Source organism: Daphnia carinata, chromosome 9, assembly GCF_022539665.2.
Source record: "Daphnia carinata strain CSIRO-1 chromosome 9, CSIRO_AGI_Dcar_HiC_V3, whole genome shotgun sequence".
NCBI classification, from domain to species: domain Eukaryota; kingdom Metazoa; phylum Arthropoda; class Branchiopoda; order Diplostraca; family Daphniidae; genus Daphnia; species Daphnia carinata.
In genome coordinates, this window is record NC_081339.1 from 4888744 (window position 1) to 4907906 (window position 19163).

At 39.6% G+C, this 19163-nt stretch overlaps 3 protein-coding genes across 5 annotated transcripts; 2 read left to right on the plus strand and 1 right to left on the minus strand.

Moving 5' to 3' along the window:
- LOC130688491 (uncharacterized) lies at nucleotides 1–2613 on the plus strand. The gene is made up of 12 exons (XM_059497100.1): nucleotides 1–137; nucleotides 207–410; nucleotides 474–644; nucleotides 702–834; nucleotides 907–1072; nucleotides 1140–1313; nucleotides 1382–1472; nucleotides 1532–1581; nucleotides 1639–1740; nucleotides 1802–1912; nucleotides 1972–2149; nucleotides 2241–2613. Exons 1-12 carry the CDS (start codon nucleotides 2–4, stop codon nucleotides 2378–2380), a joined length of 1656 nt encoding a protein of 551 aa, XP_059353083.1. The 5' UTR covers nucleotide 1; the 3' UTR covers nucleotides 2381–2613.
- Nucleotides 2614–3649: 1036 nt separating this feature from the next.
- LOC130688254 (3-oxo-5-alpha-steroid 4-dehydrogenase 1-like) lies at nucleotides 3650–4887 on the plus strand. Of its 2 annotated transcripts, none has more exons than XM_057511232.1 (5): nucleotides 3650–3843; nucleotides 3917–4022; nucleotides 4091–4197; nucleotides 4260–4548; nucleotides 4619–4887. In XM_057511232.1, exons 1-5 carry the CDS (start codon nucleotides 3735–3737, stop codon nucleotides 4776–4778), a joined length of 771 nt encoding a protein of 256 aa, XP_057367215.1. In that variant the 5' UTR covers nucleotides 3650–3734; the 3' UTR covers nucleotides 4779–4887. The 2 variants fall into 2 exon arrangements, with proteins under 2 accessions (XP_057367215.1, XP_057367216.1); XM_057511233.1 differs by having other exon boundaries at nucleotides 4260–4545.
- Nucleotides 4888–5289: 402 nt separating this feature from the next.
- LOC130688237 (ankycorbin-like) lies at nucleotides 5290–19047 on the minus strand. 2 transcript variants are annotated; one of them, XM_059497097.1, is made up of 11 exons: nucleotides 18630–19047; nucleotides 15511–15795; nucleotides 14706–14807; nucleotides 9219–9320; nucleotides 8090–8287; nucleotides 7882–7980; nucleotides 7674–7772; nucleotides 7298–7537; nucleotides 6247–7199; nucleotides 5713–6149; nucleotides 5290–5593 (listed from the first exon to the last, which is right to left on the minus strand). In XM_059497097.1, exons 2-11 carry the CDS (start codon nucleotides 15577–15579, stop codon nucleotides 5319–5321), a joined length of 2574 nt encoding a protein of 857 aa, XP_059353080.1. In that variant the 5' UTR covers nucleotides 15580–15795; nucleotides 18630–19047; the 3' UTR covers nucleotides 5290–5318. The 2 variants fall into 2 exon arrangements, with proteins under 2 accessions (XP_059353080.1, XP_057367185.1); XM_057511202.2 differs by having other exon boundaries at nucleotides 5290–5584; nucleotides 18630–19046.
- Between the last annotated feature and the right edge of the window lie 116 nt (nucleotides 19048–19163).

Sequence of the window (19163 nt, forward strand, 5' to 3'; positions counted from 1 at the left end):
CATGCCGATCATTGACAAACAATTGGTTAGCGAGTACGATGATCCATCCCGCTACAAGCCATCGGTAACTTGTCAATCAGTCGTGCAGAAAATTCGTGAAAACATTGCCCTTCATGGTGATGCCGTTTGGATGGCAAGTTTTTGTTTAAACATTTTCAATTACCTGTAGATTTCACTTTGCTCCTCAATGTTCCATCAAAAGACAGACTTGACGACTGGTAAATCGATAAGTTACGCGGAATTAGCGAGGATAATCGATCAAACATCTTTCTCGCTCCGGCGGAGGGGATTCCGGCCTTGCGATGTGGTAGCCATCATGGCAACAAATCACCTGGAAGTGCCGATCATTTTCTTCGCTGCATGGAAAGCAGGTGGAGGTTGTTCCGCACTGAATGTTGGATTATTTGTCGGTATAATATTTTCAAACGAAATTCTAAATTCATTACAAAAGCCGTACTACCTGGTTAATGCAGAGGATATCCGAAGCAGAATCATTGAAACCCGAGCCAATTTTATCGTCACAGATGAACAGAGAGCTGATAAAGTTTTGCAAGCCATTCAAGGCTTGAATATGCAGTCGTTCGTGATCGGACAAGCAGAAGGTCACACTCCAGTTGATCAGCTTTTACAAGACGATGGCCAAGGTCAGTTCTGTAAGTAAATTAAAAACAAACATCAAATGAATTTTATGTTCGTTAAAGACGGTGAACAATATTTGCAATTCGATATGGATCCTCCGGCATGGCTGACTTATTCCAGCGGTACCACTGGAAAAGCTAAAGGGATTTTGCACACACATTATTCGTTGAGTCCCTACGTCCAGCCATCTGACAAGTGAGCCATTAAAAAAAACCATAACTCTTTTTAACAAGGTAGTTAACTTTTCTTCCTTTTGTCGGAGAGCAGGGCACTAGAGTCGGAAATGGTGGGCCAGAAATTTATGTTCAATCATTCGATGATTCACGGTACAGGTTTGTTCAGCTTCATGAGAAGCACCGTGGACCACCGAAACACTTTTACATTTTCAAATGCCAACCTTGAAGCCCTCCTTCAAGGCATTCACTCAATTAAGGTAAAACAGCTGTTAGCATAAAGACAAAATCTAAGTGATTAGAAGATTTCTTGCGAAATTTTCTTAGCCTTCATGCATCAGTATTTTCCCTTATGAGATGGCCGAAATTTGTCTACATCCTCAACTCGATCGGTACGACCTTACGAGCGTCGAAACTATAATTTATTCTGGCTGTGCGAATTTGCCACTCTTTGAACGTCAAATTTTTGGAAAAATGCAGAATCTCCGTAATTTAATCAGCGTAATTTTAAAAACATCTTTTTGGAATACCTTTGTTTTTCGTAACCCAAGTTTTCTTTTCTTTCAAAGATGTACGGTATGTCGGAGACGATGTTGATAACTCTGGATAATCCAAAACCACGTACGAATTCTACTATGGATAGAAATAAAATCATTAAAAGTAACTCAAATTTCCTACATTATATCACATAAGAATAAATTTTTGATTATTTAAAACAGGTCACCTTGTAGGATGTGCTGGAAAGGTTTTACCCTTCGTCAAACTTAAGGTATTCAAAAAGGTTTCTTGCACTGTTCTTTCTGATACTGACATTTTCTGGAAACAGATAATCGATCCGAACGATGGCAATAAACTGGGGCCGAACGAAATCGGCGAAATCGTCGTCCACACTCCGTTTCTCATGAAAGGCTATCTCAATCAGACAAAAGTGCGACACACTCCTAACACAATAAATCGAAAGAAAGTCTTTGATCGCAGATTTACTGCAGAAATGGCATTCAAACGGATGGTTCAACACTGGAGATCAAGGCTATTACGACGCAGAAGGCCACCTATTCGTAATTGGATATAAAGAGCTAATCAAATACAAGTCGAGACAGGTCAGCACGTGTTTCGTTAAAATAACACAGGATACGCTAACCTTGTAAAAAGTATTTAGGTTGCTCCGAGTAATATTGAAGCACAGTTAATGACTCACTCGGCCGTCAAAGACGTGGCCGTTGTTGGACTGCCTCATGGCGTCGACGGGGAACATCCATTAGCTTATGTCGTTATCAAAATGGATGACCAAGGTCGTCCGCTGGTCACTGCCAAGGAGTTAATCGACTATACCAACAGTATCGATTAATTGCTAATTATTTTTCCCTTAATTAATGTTGTTGTTTTTAATAGTAAAAGATTTAATTAATGAAGGTTGTTTTCAATTAGAGAGAGTTGTTGATGAGGAGCAACTACGAGGAGGTGTTCGTTTCATCGAACATATTCCACGTAACAAATTTGGCAAGGTTGTGAGACATCAACTGGTGGCAAATCTTAAGCGTGAAGAAGCATCCAGCCGTTCTTCCTAATTTTTTTGGAGGGAAAGAAAAAAAAAATCTCCGTTAGAGATGAAGTGAAACGACGAGTGAAACTGTTATGGTAATTTCCTCTGATTTGTGACGCTCGTATTCATTTTATTATGGCACAATAAGAAAAAAAGCCTCTGAATTGTGACGATCAAACCCCACGACGTTCCCAAATGGTTGATCAACCACACGATGGGCTGAAATAAAACAATCTACGCGTGAACGATTCGTCCGCCATTTTTTTATATTTTTTATTCAGACAATAAAAACTTTTTTTTCTCACTGCTACGCAACAATCCGTGGCGTAGTAAAAAAAAAAAAAAAAAAAAAAAAAAAAAAAAGGTTTGTGCCCGAGTTCAGTGACCAGATGGATTTAATTTGAATCGTTCCCATCTCTTTGGAACATCGATAGGGACATGGAAAAACATTAACCAAGTTTTAGTTTCTCCTTCTGAAGCGTTTCAGAGTTTTTTTATGATTGTAGCCTTGAGGAGGCGACACGGTTCTCACAGCAATTCGGATGGTTAGTTTATACAACGGAACCTTTCAAATCAATGAGGCGAGTGGTTTTTTCCACACACACACACACACAAAATTGTATAATCACTTCCCTCTGTGTTTTTTCCTGTATCTTCCGGATAGCGTGCAGTGAATTCATTGTGTTTCTTCCCGCTCAGGTGGGTTTTCAGAAATGTATCTAAAGAACATGCTTGACTGCACGCCCATGACTATTATTCAACACCCGTTGTGTAGAGGAAATCATGTGTTGGCAAGATGACAACTAGAAAGGGATCCCACAGGTTAAAAAAAAAAGGGAATTTTACAGATAAAAAGAGATAAAATATACAGAAAAAAACACGTCCCTATATCTAGAAGCTCCATCGGCTTATGCAAAGTGATCGCTAAATTAACCGAGAGTATCTGTTGAAAACTGCCAGTGTGCATGCATAAAAAAGTGTATCCTTAGGTCATTGTAAACGTGAATGGAGTTTTCTTGTGGCCCACCGTGAAGTCATGTAGTAATAGTGATTCCCGCGTGTGGTCCGGCGGTACTGAAAAAGGCGTCGTCACATTTCACGATACCATCCTCGACGAAAGATAAGGGCGGCAGTGGTAATTAATTATTATTGGCACTAAATCACTTAAGCAACTTGCGGCCAGACAGCTAACAAGAAAGAGAAATTATTAATATGCCTTTCTTTGAAAATAATTGTTGATTGTGACCTCGCTAGGTGACGCTATTTTGAATGACATAATGTAAACAGAAAATATTCCCGTAGGTTACAAACAACGCTTCGTAGTCGCTCGTAGAGATTGCGGTTATTTGAATCAGTTTGTGAATTCATTTTCTATTGAAATGGCTTTCATGAAGCTGCTGTTCTTGTCCGTAATCGATTTCGGAATCCAGTGGATTCTTTGGGGGTTGGCAAGTTGGTTAAAAACCGAAAAATTCTACGATTTGGCAGGTAATTAAAACAAAATACGTGGCATTAGAATCCGTGGCATTGACCGAGTCATCCCGTATTTACTGATAACAAGGATCATCAACGTTTGCCTTGATCGCCTTCCTGGCGTACAAGAAATATTCCACTGGTCACATTCGGACCAAAATACAAACAACTGCCATCCTCCTTTGGGCAGTTCGGTCTGTTAATAAATGCTTTAAATTTGGAATTTGATAATCAACCTTTTAGAAACAAACTGTAAAAATAGGTTGGGATTTTACTTGTTTTCCCGAGTACTGAAAGAGGGACACGACAGGCGGTTCAAAGATGCCAAAGAGGACCCATCAGTGTTTTTCGTTTATTGGACATTACAAGGTACCCCATTTGAGAAAAGAGTTCTAGTATTCAAAATCTAACCTTGGCTTTTCACATCGCAGGAGTCTGGGTGATTGTGACTTTGCTTCCATCGTTGCTCGTGGTAATGCAAAGGAGACAGCCTTCCCTCAGCGCCCTTGATTGGCTGGGCTGGTTAATGTGGCTGGTGGGTTTCGTCACCGAAGTTGTGGCAGATTACCAGAAAAGTCAGTTCCGCAGTAATCCGGCCAATGCCGGTAAATTCATCAACACGGGGCTGTGGAGCATATCTCGTCACCCCAACTATTTTGGCGAAATCCTTCTTTGGTGTGGCCTCTTCACTAGTGCCTCCTCCACTTTTACCAATTGGTGGTATGCTATTATCAACAGCTGTAGACAGAAAAGCTAAATACTAATTCTTTGACTGTCCTGCAAACAACAGGGAATATCTGACAATTTTAAGCCCAATGTTCCTGACTTACCTCATCACGCAAATGTCTGGTGTTCCACCGTTGGAGAAGTACGGTCTGCAAAAATGGGGTTTGCTTCCCGAATACCGGGCATATCTGAAGAACACCCCAGTATTGGTCCCGTATCTATAATTAAACTCTACTTAAAGAACCTTCATTCCCTCTTGCTGAGAAAAAAGATTGTATGTGAGAGAAGTCTTATTTTCAAATTCTGTTGATCAATATATTGATGTAACGGTTATCAATTCTATGCCACACCAAGACACATACTCACATGAATAGATGGGACGTTCAATCCAAACAAATTACAATATCGAGAGAAAACAAAACAAGTGGTTAAAAATGGAGAAAGGCTTTTCATAATGAAGGCATCGAATTTCGTTGAAAACAAACAAAAGCCACACAATCTATTATATCTTAAGTAGCAAGATGATGGCAGATGTAAACATGGAGAAATAATGGCAATCTGGCGGTGACGTCTGTACACTTGAAAACAAAAGGAACTGGTTATCATAATAATAATATTAATAATAATTCTTTCTTCTTTAAAAATAAAACATGTCAAAATTCAAAAGAGAAAAAAAAAAAAAAAAATTTCAGTCGTCGATGACTGGAACGTCTGAACTTTTGCTCGTCCTTTTCATTTGTTCAATTATCTTTTGTTTTTTGTTTTCACACCAAACTCGAAGAGCTGATTGTTCCGGGTGGGAAATGAGATTGCTCATGGTCTGGAACGGCGAACCTTACTCGAGGGTAGGCCACTACCCCGTTCTTGCCATTTTGATGGTGATAATAGCCATTGGTAGACGAACCGTTTGTCATGGCGGGCAACGTCTGGGCCAAATCACGTGCAAAATGCGACTGGAAATTCTCCATTCGACGGGTCGATCGTGGGCTGAGCGTGGCCGTGTTGTCCCCTTCGGTCGATTCAGCTGGCCCTGAAACAACTAAACGATAAAACAAATTTGCAAACACCAAAATTGAATTTAAAAAAAAAAAAAAAAAAAAAAAAAAAAAAAAAAAAAAAAAAAAAAAAAAAAAAAATTAATTCAAATTAAACAGTTACCCGAAAGAGAAGGTGACGGCCCTTGTGAACTTTCTCCAGGCCGCGTGCTGTAACCGGAATCGTTATGACGATCTTGATCGTCGTGATAGACTCGTAAATCGTGATGATTATGGCCGGCAAAATGGCGGGCGTAGAGTACCGGATCGATGATAACGCCGAGCAAATTATTGGCCGGGTGATCCGGCTGATTTGCTTGATGGATATCGACGACCGTCGTCGCGGCCGTCACACCATTCAACATTTGAATGGCCGTCGCTTCGGCCGTACCCGATGATCCGGTCGTCGTGTCCAGATGGTAACGCGGTAAGGGCAAATTGCGGTAAGTCAACACGCCGGAACCGTTAGCCACCGCGCTTGGTTGGTGCGGCTCCTGGCCGGCCATCACGTACGACGGCAGTGGTTTCGTAATGGACGCCGGATAATCGTAGTTTTCATACCTTTCCAAGAATATATATATATATATATATATATATAAATCCAAAAATAAAGACGGCCATTTTTATTGCGAGCTTTAGTTTAAGAGGCTTCATTTACCTGGAATCAGAGAGCATGGACGCTTTGTCTGAACTGATGATGGCCGGCGGTGGCAAAATGATGTCCTCGTCTTCAGACTCTTCCGATTCCTCGTCGTCGTCCTCGTCGTCTTCTTCGTCCTCTTGGGCGTCTTCGACGACGACGCCATTGCCGTTGTAGTGGCCGTGACTGCGTCGCTCATAGTGCTCAACAATGGCGTCCAGTTCCAGCTGCTCTTGAATGCGCGTCAAGGCCAGCCGATTCTTCAGCGCTTGCAGGGCTTGCTGCTTGTTGCTGGACGACTCCTGCACGCCCGAATCGAGCCCTAATCTGTCCATCGTGTACTGGACTTCGTTGCCCGTCTGCTGCGGCTGCTGGACTTGATCGGCTTCCACCGGCTTCGCTTTCGCCCCTCTCTTCTGGTGGGTCCGTTGCGACGGCTGGGCCGGGTCGTCCGAGTCGCGATGAGAGTGCGACGTGGCCGAATCGCTGACCAGTTCCAGGCAGTTGGGCAAGGGCGGCGTCGAGTGCCCAGGATCGTCGATGACGATGCTGTTGCGCACCCGCTGCAATCCGGCGGCGCTGCTCTCCAGCCCGAGGCTGTCGACGGTGCGTTGCAAGCCCTGCAACTGTTGCTGGGTTTTACGTTCCAGGCCGTCTATTTTGGCGTCCAGTCTCAAATGAGCGGAATCGAGTCGGTGTAGAATTTCTTGTTTATCTTTGGCCAGCCGGCATTCGAGACGGTGCAGCACCGGTCCGCAGTAGCACGTCGGGACTCCGACCGGACCTTTCTGTATATTGCCGGCCAAGTCCAGGAAGTACTGCTCGCCTTGTTTGAGCGGCTCGTCCGGCAGCGCGTTCAGCTTCTTGTGCAGCAATTTGGCCAGTTCCGGATTGTCGTGACATCCGTAAGGCGAATTGACCACGTGGCCGTTCAACGTCTTCTCGCCGGCCGATCCGTGTTTCTCTTTCCTCTGTTTTTTTTTTGTTTTTTTTTTTATTATTCACGAAAAAAAAAATAATAATAAAACAAAAAAAAAAAAAAAATGAAATAAATGAATAAGAACTTTACCCTTTTCCTTTCTTTGGGTTTGGACGAGTTACTCCGACTGCCGTCCTTGCTCGAAGCGGTGGCGCTGTCCGGCTTGACCCTCTTCGATTTCGATTTGGTGCTGCTGCTTTTACTTCGATCGTGAGCGTGAGTGCCTCGGGAGCCGCCATTGGCCGACGCCTTAGGGGGGGATTTGACAAGCATGCTAACAATCTCGTGAAATTCCTTCCGGCGGGCAATATCCACCGCATACTCTCCTTGCTAAAAAAAAAAAAAATTAAAAAGAAATAAATACAATTTTTTTTTTTTTTTAAATTGAATTTAATTATTTCTTTAAAAATTGCGGATTTGAATTGAAATAAAACAAAAAAAAAAAAAAAAAAAAAAAAATAAAAACCTTATTTTTGACGTTGGTCGAACAGCCAGCGGCGATTAAGATGCGCGTCAGTTTGCGCCGTCCCATGGCGGCGGCGATGTGTAACGCCGTGTCTCCATTCTTTTTTTTTTTTTTTTTTTTTTTTTTTTTTTAAAATAAAATAAAATAAAATAAATAAAGATGATGAGGGCAACATAAATAGTGAAAACGTCAGCCAACAGGGGCGTACCTTGTTCTGTTCCGAAACGTTGCACTGAGCGCTGACCAGGATGCGCATGACTCCCGCGTGACCGTAGCGACCACTCGTGTGCAGCGGAGTATCACCATACTATTTATGTTTTTTGTTCAAAAAAAAAAAGGAAGAGGAATGAAAATAATTAAAATTTGAAATGCGTTAACGTTACAATTTAGAAAAAAAGAAATTAGGAAAAACGAACGTGATTTTTAGCGTCGGGATTGGCGTCGGCCCACAACAAGACCCTGCACGTTTCGTTGTGACCGTTCTGGCAGCAAAGGTGAAGCGGCGTGAAGCCGGCCCGGTTGACGGCGTCGACTTTCGCCCTCTGGCGGCACAGGATGGTGGCCGTCTGCGAGTAACCCCTCCAGGCCGCCTCGTGCAGAGCGCTGTTCCCGTGCTGTTTTCACGCAAATCAATTGCAATTTAATTCATTTAAAAATTAGAAAAAAACAAAAAAAACATGTCTCGCAATGAAAGGAGATGTGCGACACACACAACATTAGTCATTTTTTTTTTTAAAGCTGTGAATAAAAAAAAAAAAACAAAAAAAAAAAACATCGAAATTGTGTTGCACGCGGGAGTGAGAGGAGGTCATGGGAGAATAGGCAGTCGGATTCTATGGTAATTATCATGCGGGATAAAAAAAAAAAAAATAATAAGAAATGATCATCGTAACGACGTTGATTGCCGTACACAAACTTTTTTTTCCCCCGTGAATAAACAGCGTGTCGATCGTCACGCGAATCGAATGTGTCATCGAGGGAAACCAAAAGAAAAACAATTGAGCATCAAACCGTTTGTGAATGGATACCCTCCTCCCCAACCAAATTTTCATATCATTTATGTTTAACCACTAAATTTTTCTTGGAAAAATTTCAATTGGCCCCCCCTAGGCTAAAAGCCCGCAGGCGGTATGCAAATTTTTTCTAAACATCGTGTTGGACAGCGTACAAGGGCGACAACAAGTTGGGCGGCATTGATCGATGCACAAACGATTACTCATCGACACACACACACACAATGTGTCATCTTACGTATTGATACGAAGAAAAGAATCAGCTGATCACCTTTTTAAATAAATAAATACATAAAATAAAATTTAAAAAAAAAAAAAAACCGGGAATTTTGAACGACAACCGACAAATCTCCAAGGCAATTTATGTTTTTCCTTATTCACAGCTGATTATTCAGATTTCCTACTCCCCCGCTGTTGCGTAAGGCATCCATCGCGCGCGCGACACAACAATCAAATTTCTTTTTTTTTTTTTTTTCCCGAAAAAAATAATAAAACATAAATAAAAAAATAAAAAAGGGGGGGGGGGACTTACCAGCGAATCTTGGTGGTTGACGTCAGCTCCGTGCTTGAGCAATTGGTGGACGATATCGACGTGGCCTTCGGCGGCGGCCCGCTGCAGAGGAGTGGCCGAGGCCTGCGAATGAAAATTGGTTACAAAAGATCGTTAATAAAATAAAAAAAAAACAGAAAAAAAACACGAACGATAAAAGGTGCAAAGATAATCGAATGACGACGGCCCCTACAATAAATCGCGAAAGCAACGCCATTTTTTTTTTTTTTTTTTTTTGCCAATCACGTTGTACACACACACACACACAACACGAAAGGCAAACGTCTTCACATGATGAACCGCATGCATCTGCTACGATTACACGTGTAACATTTCTTGAATTTAAAAAGACCAAGAGGGAGGGGACTTTTAGGAGCTGTCGGGACACCACACCCCGATTATCATCTGTTTTGGACACGATGGAGAAATAGGCAGACGGAAGTTGAAATGGGATAAGCCATCGATCAGCCCCCGATGTTGTCTCGCCATTTAAGGAGGACTTTCTCTCCATTATGTTTTCAAGGGGAGGAGAAACAAAAAAACGTAAGGATTCCATAAGCCCCACCGGCCCACCTGCAATTTATGTCTGACATTATCGTTCGGCTGCTTCTCAAATAGGAAGCCGTTCCAAAAAAAAAAAAAAATGAAATGAAATGAGATCAGAGGCTTCCCCCCCCCCCCCCTTACGACAAGTGAAACGGATTCCATAAAAAGATGTACCGCTATACGCAATGAAATGCCGTATAGACTTTAACTGTATACATAAAAAAAAAAAAAAACATTTTCTTGCGGTAAATAAAGAATTTTTTCTTTTTTGAAGGAAACCTCATCATCATTCGTGCTGCTGTAAACAGACGCTCAGGTAACCCCCTGAAAAGAAAGATGATCGATGCGACTAGACAAAGAGAGAGAGCCCCCATCATCTTTCTCCCGATTTGCATGTCTACATTATTCTTTTTTTTTTTTTTTTTTTTTTTATTTTAAGGGTACTGTACAAAACGTTACTAACTAATATTATTCTATTCTGAAAAAAAAAAAACAAGGAATGGAAGGGGACGCTTTTCACGGGAAGATGGTCGTTAAATAAAAGATGAGAAATGCGGCGTTGCCATAACGAAAAGAGGCGAAATAAAAATAGAAATTCAAACGGGGCGCGTGTGCCGACGTGATAAGACACACGCGAGGTGTACGTTACACACCTCAAAAACGTGTGTGTCATCATGGCAGGTAGTTAAAAAAAAAAAGAAAAAAGGAGGTTTGTTTGGGGCTAACATCCTGTAAGACACAAGAGCTACCGTCCACACTCGCAAATAAAAATGTTGTCATTTCAAGCGTGTAAATATAAACATTTGCTTTCTTCAAATTTTGATGAAAAGGTTTCGTTTTGGGCCGAGGGAATCCCAACAGGGTTGAGATTGAAAGTCGATACGATTGAAGGTATTTCTTGTTTTTTTTTTTGTTTTTTTTGTTTTTTTTTTAGGCTGGGGCGTGGCACCCAACGGCACGTCTAAGTTTTCTCTCTTCCCTCATTGATTTCTTCTATTCATTTCATTTTTATCATTTCAATGATATGAACTAGAGTTTAGCCGGCGTTATATCCGTTACGGGATTTTTTTTCAAAGAAAACGAGGACATCAATCAAATGTCTTCTTTCTTTTTTTTTTTTTTGCTTCATTACAACCGCCATTTTGAAAAGAAAAGAATTGGGCAGCATCATCGACTCTTGTGTAACGCCGCCATCTTTTTTTTTGTTCACGATAGGAAAAAAAAAAAAAAAAAAAAAAACGAAAATCTTTTGGTGAGGAGGAAAAAAAGGTCGTGAACTGTTCACCACCGCACAACACAAGAGAAAAACCAAAATTTCAGGGCACGACCGACACACATTTTTCGTGAAAAAGCAGAAAGTTTTTTTTTGTTTTTTTCAGGGTGTCAGCTAATTATAATAATCACGTACGCTACGGTGTTGTGGCCGAAAAAAACAAAACAAAAAAAAACGTGTGTACCCATCTTGATTGAATGCGATTTTTCAATCTCGTGATTTTCAACCGACTTTTTGAAATTCCATCGCCACCGAAAATGAAATTGATCGTGAATTTTGTCAGACATGATCACCTTGTTGGTTAGCCGATCCAACACTTTTCAAAAAGGCACCAAAGATCGAGGGAGGAGGAGGAGGAGTCCCAGCAAATCGGATGAAATTATAATTTCAAGAAGAAGAAAAAAGAAAAGCAAAGTAGCCAAAGCAGAAATAAAAAAAATTAAAAAAAAAACGTGATGGATTAGCTGTGTTGGAATAACGTGATCATGACCGAGAGAATCGTTCGTGTTGTTTTTCTCCCGAAGACAAAAAAAAAAAAAAAAAAAAGAACCAGCTGGAGGCAACTACTGTCTTTTCTTGTTTCAACAAAAGTTTCGGGGGGGGCGCGCTTTTCGTCTTGATTCTTTTTGACGTCTGGAATCAGCCAAACGGCCAATTGTCTTCATAATTGAACGTTTCACGCTGAATATTTTTATTTTTTTACTTCCAACGACCGGAATTCAAAAAAAAAACAAAAAAAAAACAAATAAAATAAAACAACTCCAATGTTTTTTTCAGGATTTTTGTTCGAAATTCAAATGACGCGCCCTTTCTTTTTTTTTACGAAAAACAAAAGAATTACGAATAAATTTTTCGTGAAAAAAAAACAAATGTTAATCGTTCGTTCATAAAAGAAATTTTTTTTTTTTTTTATCCCTGTTCTTTTTCGGTGATGAACGTAATCGAGCCTTGGCTTGTGTAACCTTTCATTTGTGTGTGAACCTTTTAACCTTTAGTCCGTCGTCGGTGTAAAGAAAAAATGCCGGATGCTCACGAAAAAACCCTTTCCCGAAAATGCTTTCATCGTGTAAAAGAAAGAAAAGTCTATTCCAAACACAAACATGTTGCTGGAAATGTTATGCTTTTCTTTATAAAAAAAGAAAAAAGAAAAAAAGAAATACTAGACGATCTGGCAACGTTTTGAATGGATCAAAAGCTAAGACATTTTGCGCAATGACAATCGTGCGCATGAAAGAAACGTGACTACCCGAACGAAGGGGGTTGCAAACGCCTCGAGCCATGAGAGGAAAAAAAGGACATCCACCTTCCGAAATAGGGTTCGGCAACTCGCGTCTAGATCTTAATCAAAATAGCCCTCCCACTTTGTTCCGGCCGGGAAAATCACCAAGAAGCTCTTCTTTGTACCTCGATTTTTTTTTTTTTCCCCTTAAAATTTAGGAATTGGACAGTTTTTTTTTTTTCAGTTGTACGTCGAGAAAAACACGAAACCCCTTTTCTTTTCTCTTTGTTGTTGTTACTGATGGAAATAATGATATTCACATTGTTGGGTATTTTTCGGCCCTGCCAGTAGATCTAACGATGATTATCTTTTCTCTAAATTTCCATGAGAAAGGCGCAGCAAAAGAGGGGAGAGAAAAGCAAAAAAAAATAAATAAATAAATAAATAGAAAAGAGCCTTTCTTTTTTTTTAAATTTAAATATGTGGGACAGTTTGACGGAGGAGAGGCCTCTCTGTATCGTTTTCTCAAATTTCGAAAGACAACGGTTGAACGTCGAAATTATTTATTTGCAAACACACACAGAGAGATTTACAAGTGTGTCCGACACGCACTAATAGCTCGGAAAACAGCAAATCTCTCGAGCGAGGCTAAACGTAAAACCGCTACGACACAAAACATCAAACGTTTTTTGTTTTGTTTTTTAGCCCCTCCGCCCAATTAGACAAGAAAACTCATCGCCCTAAATGACGTGACTGCGGCTTTAAATGACGTTTAATCTCCCGTTCATTTCTCTTCAAAAAAAAAAAAAAAAAGAGAACCGTGTTAAATGAACCCCCTTTTTTCGTATTTGATTCCTTCACCATCTCTAACGGGACAAAAAAAAAAAAAAAAAAAAGATCTAACCCTTAAACAGCCGCAGGCATTTCACAGAGGGTCATTACGGCACGCCATCGATAGATGAAGCCTAACCGACATCACGAAAGAAATGAAAAGGGGGCTAACCCGTAACAGACCACCCCCAAAGAGATAATCAAACCTCCCGACCGACTTTAAAAAAAATATACAGTATATATATACATCTTTTTGAGAGAGAGAGAGAGAGAGAGCATCAGACGTTATGATTAAGACCGTACGTATGAATAGCTTGTCTATAGAAAATAAAAGGGGTTTCTATTATTATTATTTTTTTTTTTTATCCCGTTAGAAGTGATGGTCGGACAAAGGGGGAAAGATTCGAAAAAGGACCACCCATTCGGTAGGATGTGGATCTTCAATTTTAAATTAAATTCTTTTTTTTTTTTTTTCACATTGGCAGGTGGTGGGTGAACGACGTTAGCGTACGCGGTTGTGTCCCGCTGATGGTATTGCGCCATACCTGATAGAAATTCGGACTAAACGATTGCGATTTAAATATGCGTCTTTTTTTTTTTTTTTTAAATGACGTCATACTCGAAACACGCATCAAAAATTATGATTTCCGACTGTCATTTCTTTTTTTTTTCTCCAGCCGGACCAATGTGAGGCCGCATTCTTCAAGGATGTCCTTACGTCAGCGAATTTGAAAAAAAAAAAAAAAAAAGTTCATCCGGTGGCCTGGACATTTTTTTTTTTTTTAACGTCAAGGAAACGATCGTTCTTTTGTTTTCTTGACAAAAATAACAACAACAACAACAACAAAAAAGAGAGTTTGCCTTTGTTTTTAAATATTACAGTTCACTTGTAAACGAAAGTCTGGCGGCTGTTCCAAAATGAGCGCGTGTTCCAATCGTCATAAACGCTTCACTTTTTTTTTTTTTCGTGTGTAATTTATTTTTTTAAAAAGAGAAAAATGGGGAGGAGAAAAGACACAAGAAATCGTTAAAGACACGCGTGCCGTTTCAACCGGAAAGAGGTGGTAACTTTTCCTTCTGCCCCAACCTGGAACATTCCGAAAAAAAAAAAAAAACCCATCGTGTGTGTGAGTCGATCTCGTTTTGCCATCAGAACCGAAGGTGACGCCATTTTTATGTGGCGGGAACACGAACTATTATTTGAAAAAAAAAAAAAAAACGATCGTCTTTTGTCCATTTTTTTTTTTTTTTAAGAATTGGGGAAAAAAAAAAAACGATGGAACAAAAAAAAAAAAAAGGAAATTCCTTGACAAGTTTCCACTCGACGTGAACAGCGTATCGAATGTGTTTTAAATATATGAAAAACTACGTGTCTGTTTAGAATTTGATTATACGCATTTTGAAAATGCCCTTCCTTACCTCCTAACCCAAATATCAATTTACACCGGAACCTCTCTTTTTTTTTTCTCCCTTTATCGGCATTTTGTGTGTGTGTGTGTGTGTATCTTTTTTCTTATATTCAAGGAACGAGGAAAACAAAAAACAATGCGCATTTGCATAAGATTTCAAAAGAATTTTGATAAGAAAGGGGAAAGCTTACCAATTCAGCGGCTCGAGCGTCCAAACCGGCAGCTAAGAGCGAAGCGGCCGTCTCCGGACCATTGGCGACACTAACACCGTTGCCATTTGCTATTACTCCCACCTGTGGTGAGACAAGAAAACACATAAAAAAATAAAAAATAAAAAATATGTAACGGTATTGTGTGTTTTGACTGTCATTCCCCTTTCAACATCTTATTTTAAAAATCACATCAAATCAGAGCGGGAAATTAAAATTTAAAAAAAAAAAAAAAAAAAAAAATTTATTTTTGGTTGGCAAATACAACCGAACCTTTAAAGTTAAACAAATTTATTTCTATAGTTTCGACAGCTACGTTGTATTAGACCCGATCATTTGTATTAAAAAAAAAAAAAAAAAAAAAAAATAGCCCTGCTTGTTTTTAAATTTTACGTTACGTTATTAGAGGCCCAAATGACGTCGGCCATGCAACACTCTTCTTTCCTTTTGGTCTCATGTCTTTCGCCGCTATGCTATTAAAGGGCCTTCTAAAGTTCGCCCTCCTTTGTGTTTTATATTTCCTTAACTCGACAGAAACGAAGGGGTTTTTACCTGGCGGCATTTCTGTTATACATCGTGCCCTATAGCGCACACACGCATTTCTTTTAAAACATAAATAAATCTATCAAAAAAAAAAAAATATGCCAAACAAAAAACACAAATGCCAAGCGTCTAAAACTCAATTTCATTTTCCCCTTGAAAATACCACCATTTTTTTTTTTTTGGAGGGGGGGGGGGAGGCAAAATTTGAATGCCACGCCCTATAGAAAATAAAATTTCATTTTACCTCTCGTTGTTGTTGTTGTTGTTGCGTCGGCTGGCGACCCAATGCGGCAACGAGCCGGAATTTACGCATCTCTTCGCGTGTGATTGATGCGTGCGGCTTCTCTTCCGCGTCGACAAGGAGCAATCACTTCCGCACTACACATCACTTTACCTCGCCCGGACAAGAGAGAAATATTTAAAAACAAAAAAAAAAAAACAGCAACTTCACGGACCAACGTAAAGAAATAAACAACGTTAATTCTTTCTTTTCTTCTCGGCTTTGGAATTTTGTCTGTCCTACACCCACCTGAAAAAGAACAAAAAAAAACAAAAATGAATTTGGAGATTGACTTTCAATGAATCCATTCTTTTGTGTGATTTTCTTTTTTAGACAATATACATTTCAAAACAATTTTTTATAGGGTCATTAAAAGAAATGCATTTTTTTTTTTAAGGGGGGAGTTTCTTAAATGACGTCACGTCTCTTTTCCTGGTCATTGAATAAACAAGGAAGAAAAGAAAAAAGAAAAATCCCCCCTTTTGTTTTGAATAACAAAAAGAACGACGCCCTTCGGTATTCGCGGCGTCGGCAGCACCAACGACACATACGGGACACGAGCCAAACAAAAAACGAAGGGCGGGAATTTCAAAAAAAACAAAACATCTTTCCTCTCTCTCTCAACAGACATGAAAACTTTGAACTGTTGAACACGTCAGGACGCAGATTGATGTCCCGACTTTGTACGTCGGGTGGGGGAAAGAAACAAAAAAATATATATATATATATAAAACTGGCACGCGTGTATCATTTCCAAGAGAGAAACGTATAGGGGGGGGACGTGAGGCTTCTTATCACTCTTGTACACTTGACGTTGTTCTTTTGAAAATGAAAAACAATCGTGAACATTCTCTTGATTTTAATGACATTCATGCGCTCTCATAAAATTCCCTTCGAGTTTAAATATCCGGTATGCTTTTTTTTTTGTTTTCTTTCAACTTGAGTGTTTTGGCTAATAGCAGCAACCACAAAGAAATGTTCCATCATCCGCATAATAACCGTCAAATGCATTACACATTTTTATTTTTTATTATTATATAGAAGGTACCGACGTAATGCTTTTTTCTTTGGACTACTTAACTCTCTTACCTGTCACGGGGGGGGGGGGTGGCTGGAAAATATATTTTACACAAGCCGCAAAAAAAAAAAAAAACGGGCCACTTTTAAGCTCTGCTGGCCACATAAAAAAAAAAAGAACGGACCATCAGTAAGAAACAAACCGTAAAAAACAAAAAAAAAATCGTTTCCGCACTTGTTTTCACGTTATTGCGCAATAATAGTAAATACGCATGTCTTTATATTTCTCGCATTGGATGTACGAACGGCGATCTATTACGATCGAAAAACCTTTTAGGATACAATCGATAAATGTATTTTTTTTTTGTTGTTGTTGTTGTTGAACGATCAAAGATAGAACGCCCATAGCGCCCCCACACGGATTAAAAAAAAAAAAAAAGAAAAATTAAATAAATGCCGACACGAAAGACGTTGCCATTTTCATTTTTGGTATGGGGGGGGATATAGAAAAACAAAAGGCAGATCACGCCGACAGGCCCATACAGAGAAAGACAGTTGAACAATTTGATGATTTGTGAACAGATGACGTCAATCGTCTATCGTCACGAGGAAAGGCGAGCCTAAACCCCCCCCCCCCTCCTCTCTTTTAAAAAAAAAAAAATAAAATTCTTTTGTTATTTTAGTTTCCCCTTTTTTGGTTGGCATTCGCCTGATTACCCAATCGCGCAACCCACGCCCAAAAAAAAAAAACAACAAAACAACAACACTAACTTGTAGAGCTGCTTCGAGAAGACGGGCCACAAAAATCGTTTCGGTCGACTGGCTCCAACTTGTTTTTCTTTTTTTTTGGTTTTTTTTTATTCGATCTTTTTGTGTTTTCTTCTCACACGCATTTTTGTCTTCATTAAATTTTCAAATTATCGGAAGATTTTTATCTGACGTTGTCAAAAAATTAAAGACAATTTTTCTTTTCGAAAAAAAAAAAAAAAAAAAAAAGACAATTGAAATGTCCGTTTTTTTTTTTTTTAATTCTAAGAAGAAAAAAAAAATGCCTACGAGCAAAGAAAAAAAAAAGTGTTGAGTTAATGAGTTGATCGCGCAAACGAATTAAAAAAAAAAAAAAAAAAAAGATAATAATAATAAGTTTGTTGATTTTGAAAGCGGGGCATAATTTCGATGCGCTTCGTGTGAGGGGCCCCATTCGATGAAAATAGATCAAAAAAGCATTTGGAGATGCATCCATCATGGAGCGGGGCTTGGAAAATTCGTCTAATAGAGTCGGGGTGGTGGCGCAGCTCTAATCATTGGTGGCGAAAAGGGGGAATCGAAATGATGATGAACGTTGCGTCAAGATCATTCTTTCGAATATACACACAAACACATTGTTCTCCGGGGAACCAGTTTCGACGTGGGTTTTGCTTAATTATTTCATCGCCAGTTGTTGTTTCTAACATAACCGCCTTGTACGTCATATGCAAATGAACTTTGACACACAGCCTCCCCGTTATGTAACCAAAAACAAAAATTCGGCCGTGAGATTATAGAATTGTCAAGCTGAGAAGGAAAACAAGTCCGGTTGGTACTAACGAACGATGTGATATTCTCGGAATGTTCCAGCGACATGGACCATGTTGGAAAAAAAAAAAAACAAAAAAAAAAAGGGATAGAGAAAAATGGTTCATGGCGTCAAGTTATGTGAACATCTAGAAAAGTCCAAAGTTAGCCGAGCGTGTTCTCATTTTCCCTCTTGTTTTTTTTGTTTTTTTTGGAAATATATTATTTGCCATTTGTCTCAATGTCAACGCAAAGTGAAAGGGGGGACATCACGACTGGCCTATACGATTAAGGAAGAGTCTGGCTGTTCCGTCACGCTGAATATTCAGCATTGATCAAAAGCCCTCTTTTGATAGTGACGAAACATTTTCTTTAATAGCCTTCACGAGAAAAAAAAAAAAACGGGCCACTTTGGAAAGGGTATTCAAGCGTGTTGAATTGGTTGAAACATTAGCCAAAAAAAAAAAAAAAGGGTCTGATATTCCTAAAAATTGAAAAGAAAGCAAACTTACCACGTTTTCAGCAATGGCGCTGCCAGCAGACACATAGACACACACAAAATTAAGCAAATGTTAATGATTAGAACAGAGACTTCTAGAAACTCGCGTCCTTCGCTTTTTTCTCCTCGATAGGACACACACACACAACAACCTTCAACCACAATTACACAACAACTTGTTTCTTGTTTGATTCACTGTTTGAATTGTCTCAAATTGTAATCCGTCTTAGAGTTTGGCACAGCGTGGTCGGTGCAAGAAAGTGCGATCGTGTTTTGTTTTTTATGTTCGTCTGCTCGTAGCTGAAGTAATCCCAGTGCGTTTTAATCGACACTTGACTGTGCGACAGAAAACAAATCATTCGTGATCAAAATTTAAAAAAACGAGAAAAAGGAAACGAAACATGGAACGATCCGAACGAGACCGTGTCCAACGGGCAACTGAAACTGTTTTTTGTTCATCCAAGCCTCAGGTAGGAGTTTTTTTTTTTCTTTTTTAGGTCCACCCCACCTCCTTCTTTTTCTTACTCACTTCTTTCGTTGTTACGTG

Bases quoted from the DNA above. Each gene is read 5' to 3' on its own strand.
- LOC130688254 (XM_057511232.1), top strand. From the start codon at position 3,735: ATGGCTTTCATGAAGCTGCTGTTCTTGTCCGTAATCGATTTCGGAATC. The intron at 4,023-4,090 runs GTCTGTTAATAA...CTGTAAAAATAG, and splicing joins ATCCTCCTTTGGGCAGTTCG to GTTGGGATTTTACTTGTTTT. The intron at 4,549-4,618 runs GTATGCTATTAT...TGCAAACAACAG, and splicing joins TCCACTTTTACCAATTGGTG to GGAATATCTGACAATTTTAA.
- LOC130688491 (XM_059497100.1), top strand. From the start codon at position 2: ATGCCGATCATTGACAAACAATTGGTTAGCGAGTACGATGATCCATCC. The intron at 835-906 runs GTGAGCCATTAA...GTCGGAGAGCAG, and splicing joins TACGTCCAGCCATCTGACAA to GGCACTAGAGTCGGAAATGG. The intron at 1,073-1,139 runs GTAAAACAGCTG...AAATTTTCTTAG, and splicing joins AAGGCATTCACTCAATTAAG to CCTTCATGCATCAGTATTTT.
- LOC130688237 (XM_059497097.1), bottom strand. From the start codon at position 15,579: ATGCGTAAATTCCGGCTCGTTGCCGCATTGGGTCGCCAGCCGACGCAA. The intron at 8,288-9,218 runs GTAAGTCCCCCC...GCGTGAAAACAG, and splicing joins TCAACCACCAAGATTCGCTG to CACGGGAACAGCGCTCTGCA. The intron at 6,150-6,246 runs GTAAATGAAGCC...ATTCTTGGAAAG, and splicing joins TCCATGCTCTCTGATTCCAG to GTATGAAAACTACGATTATC.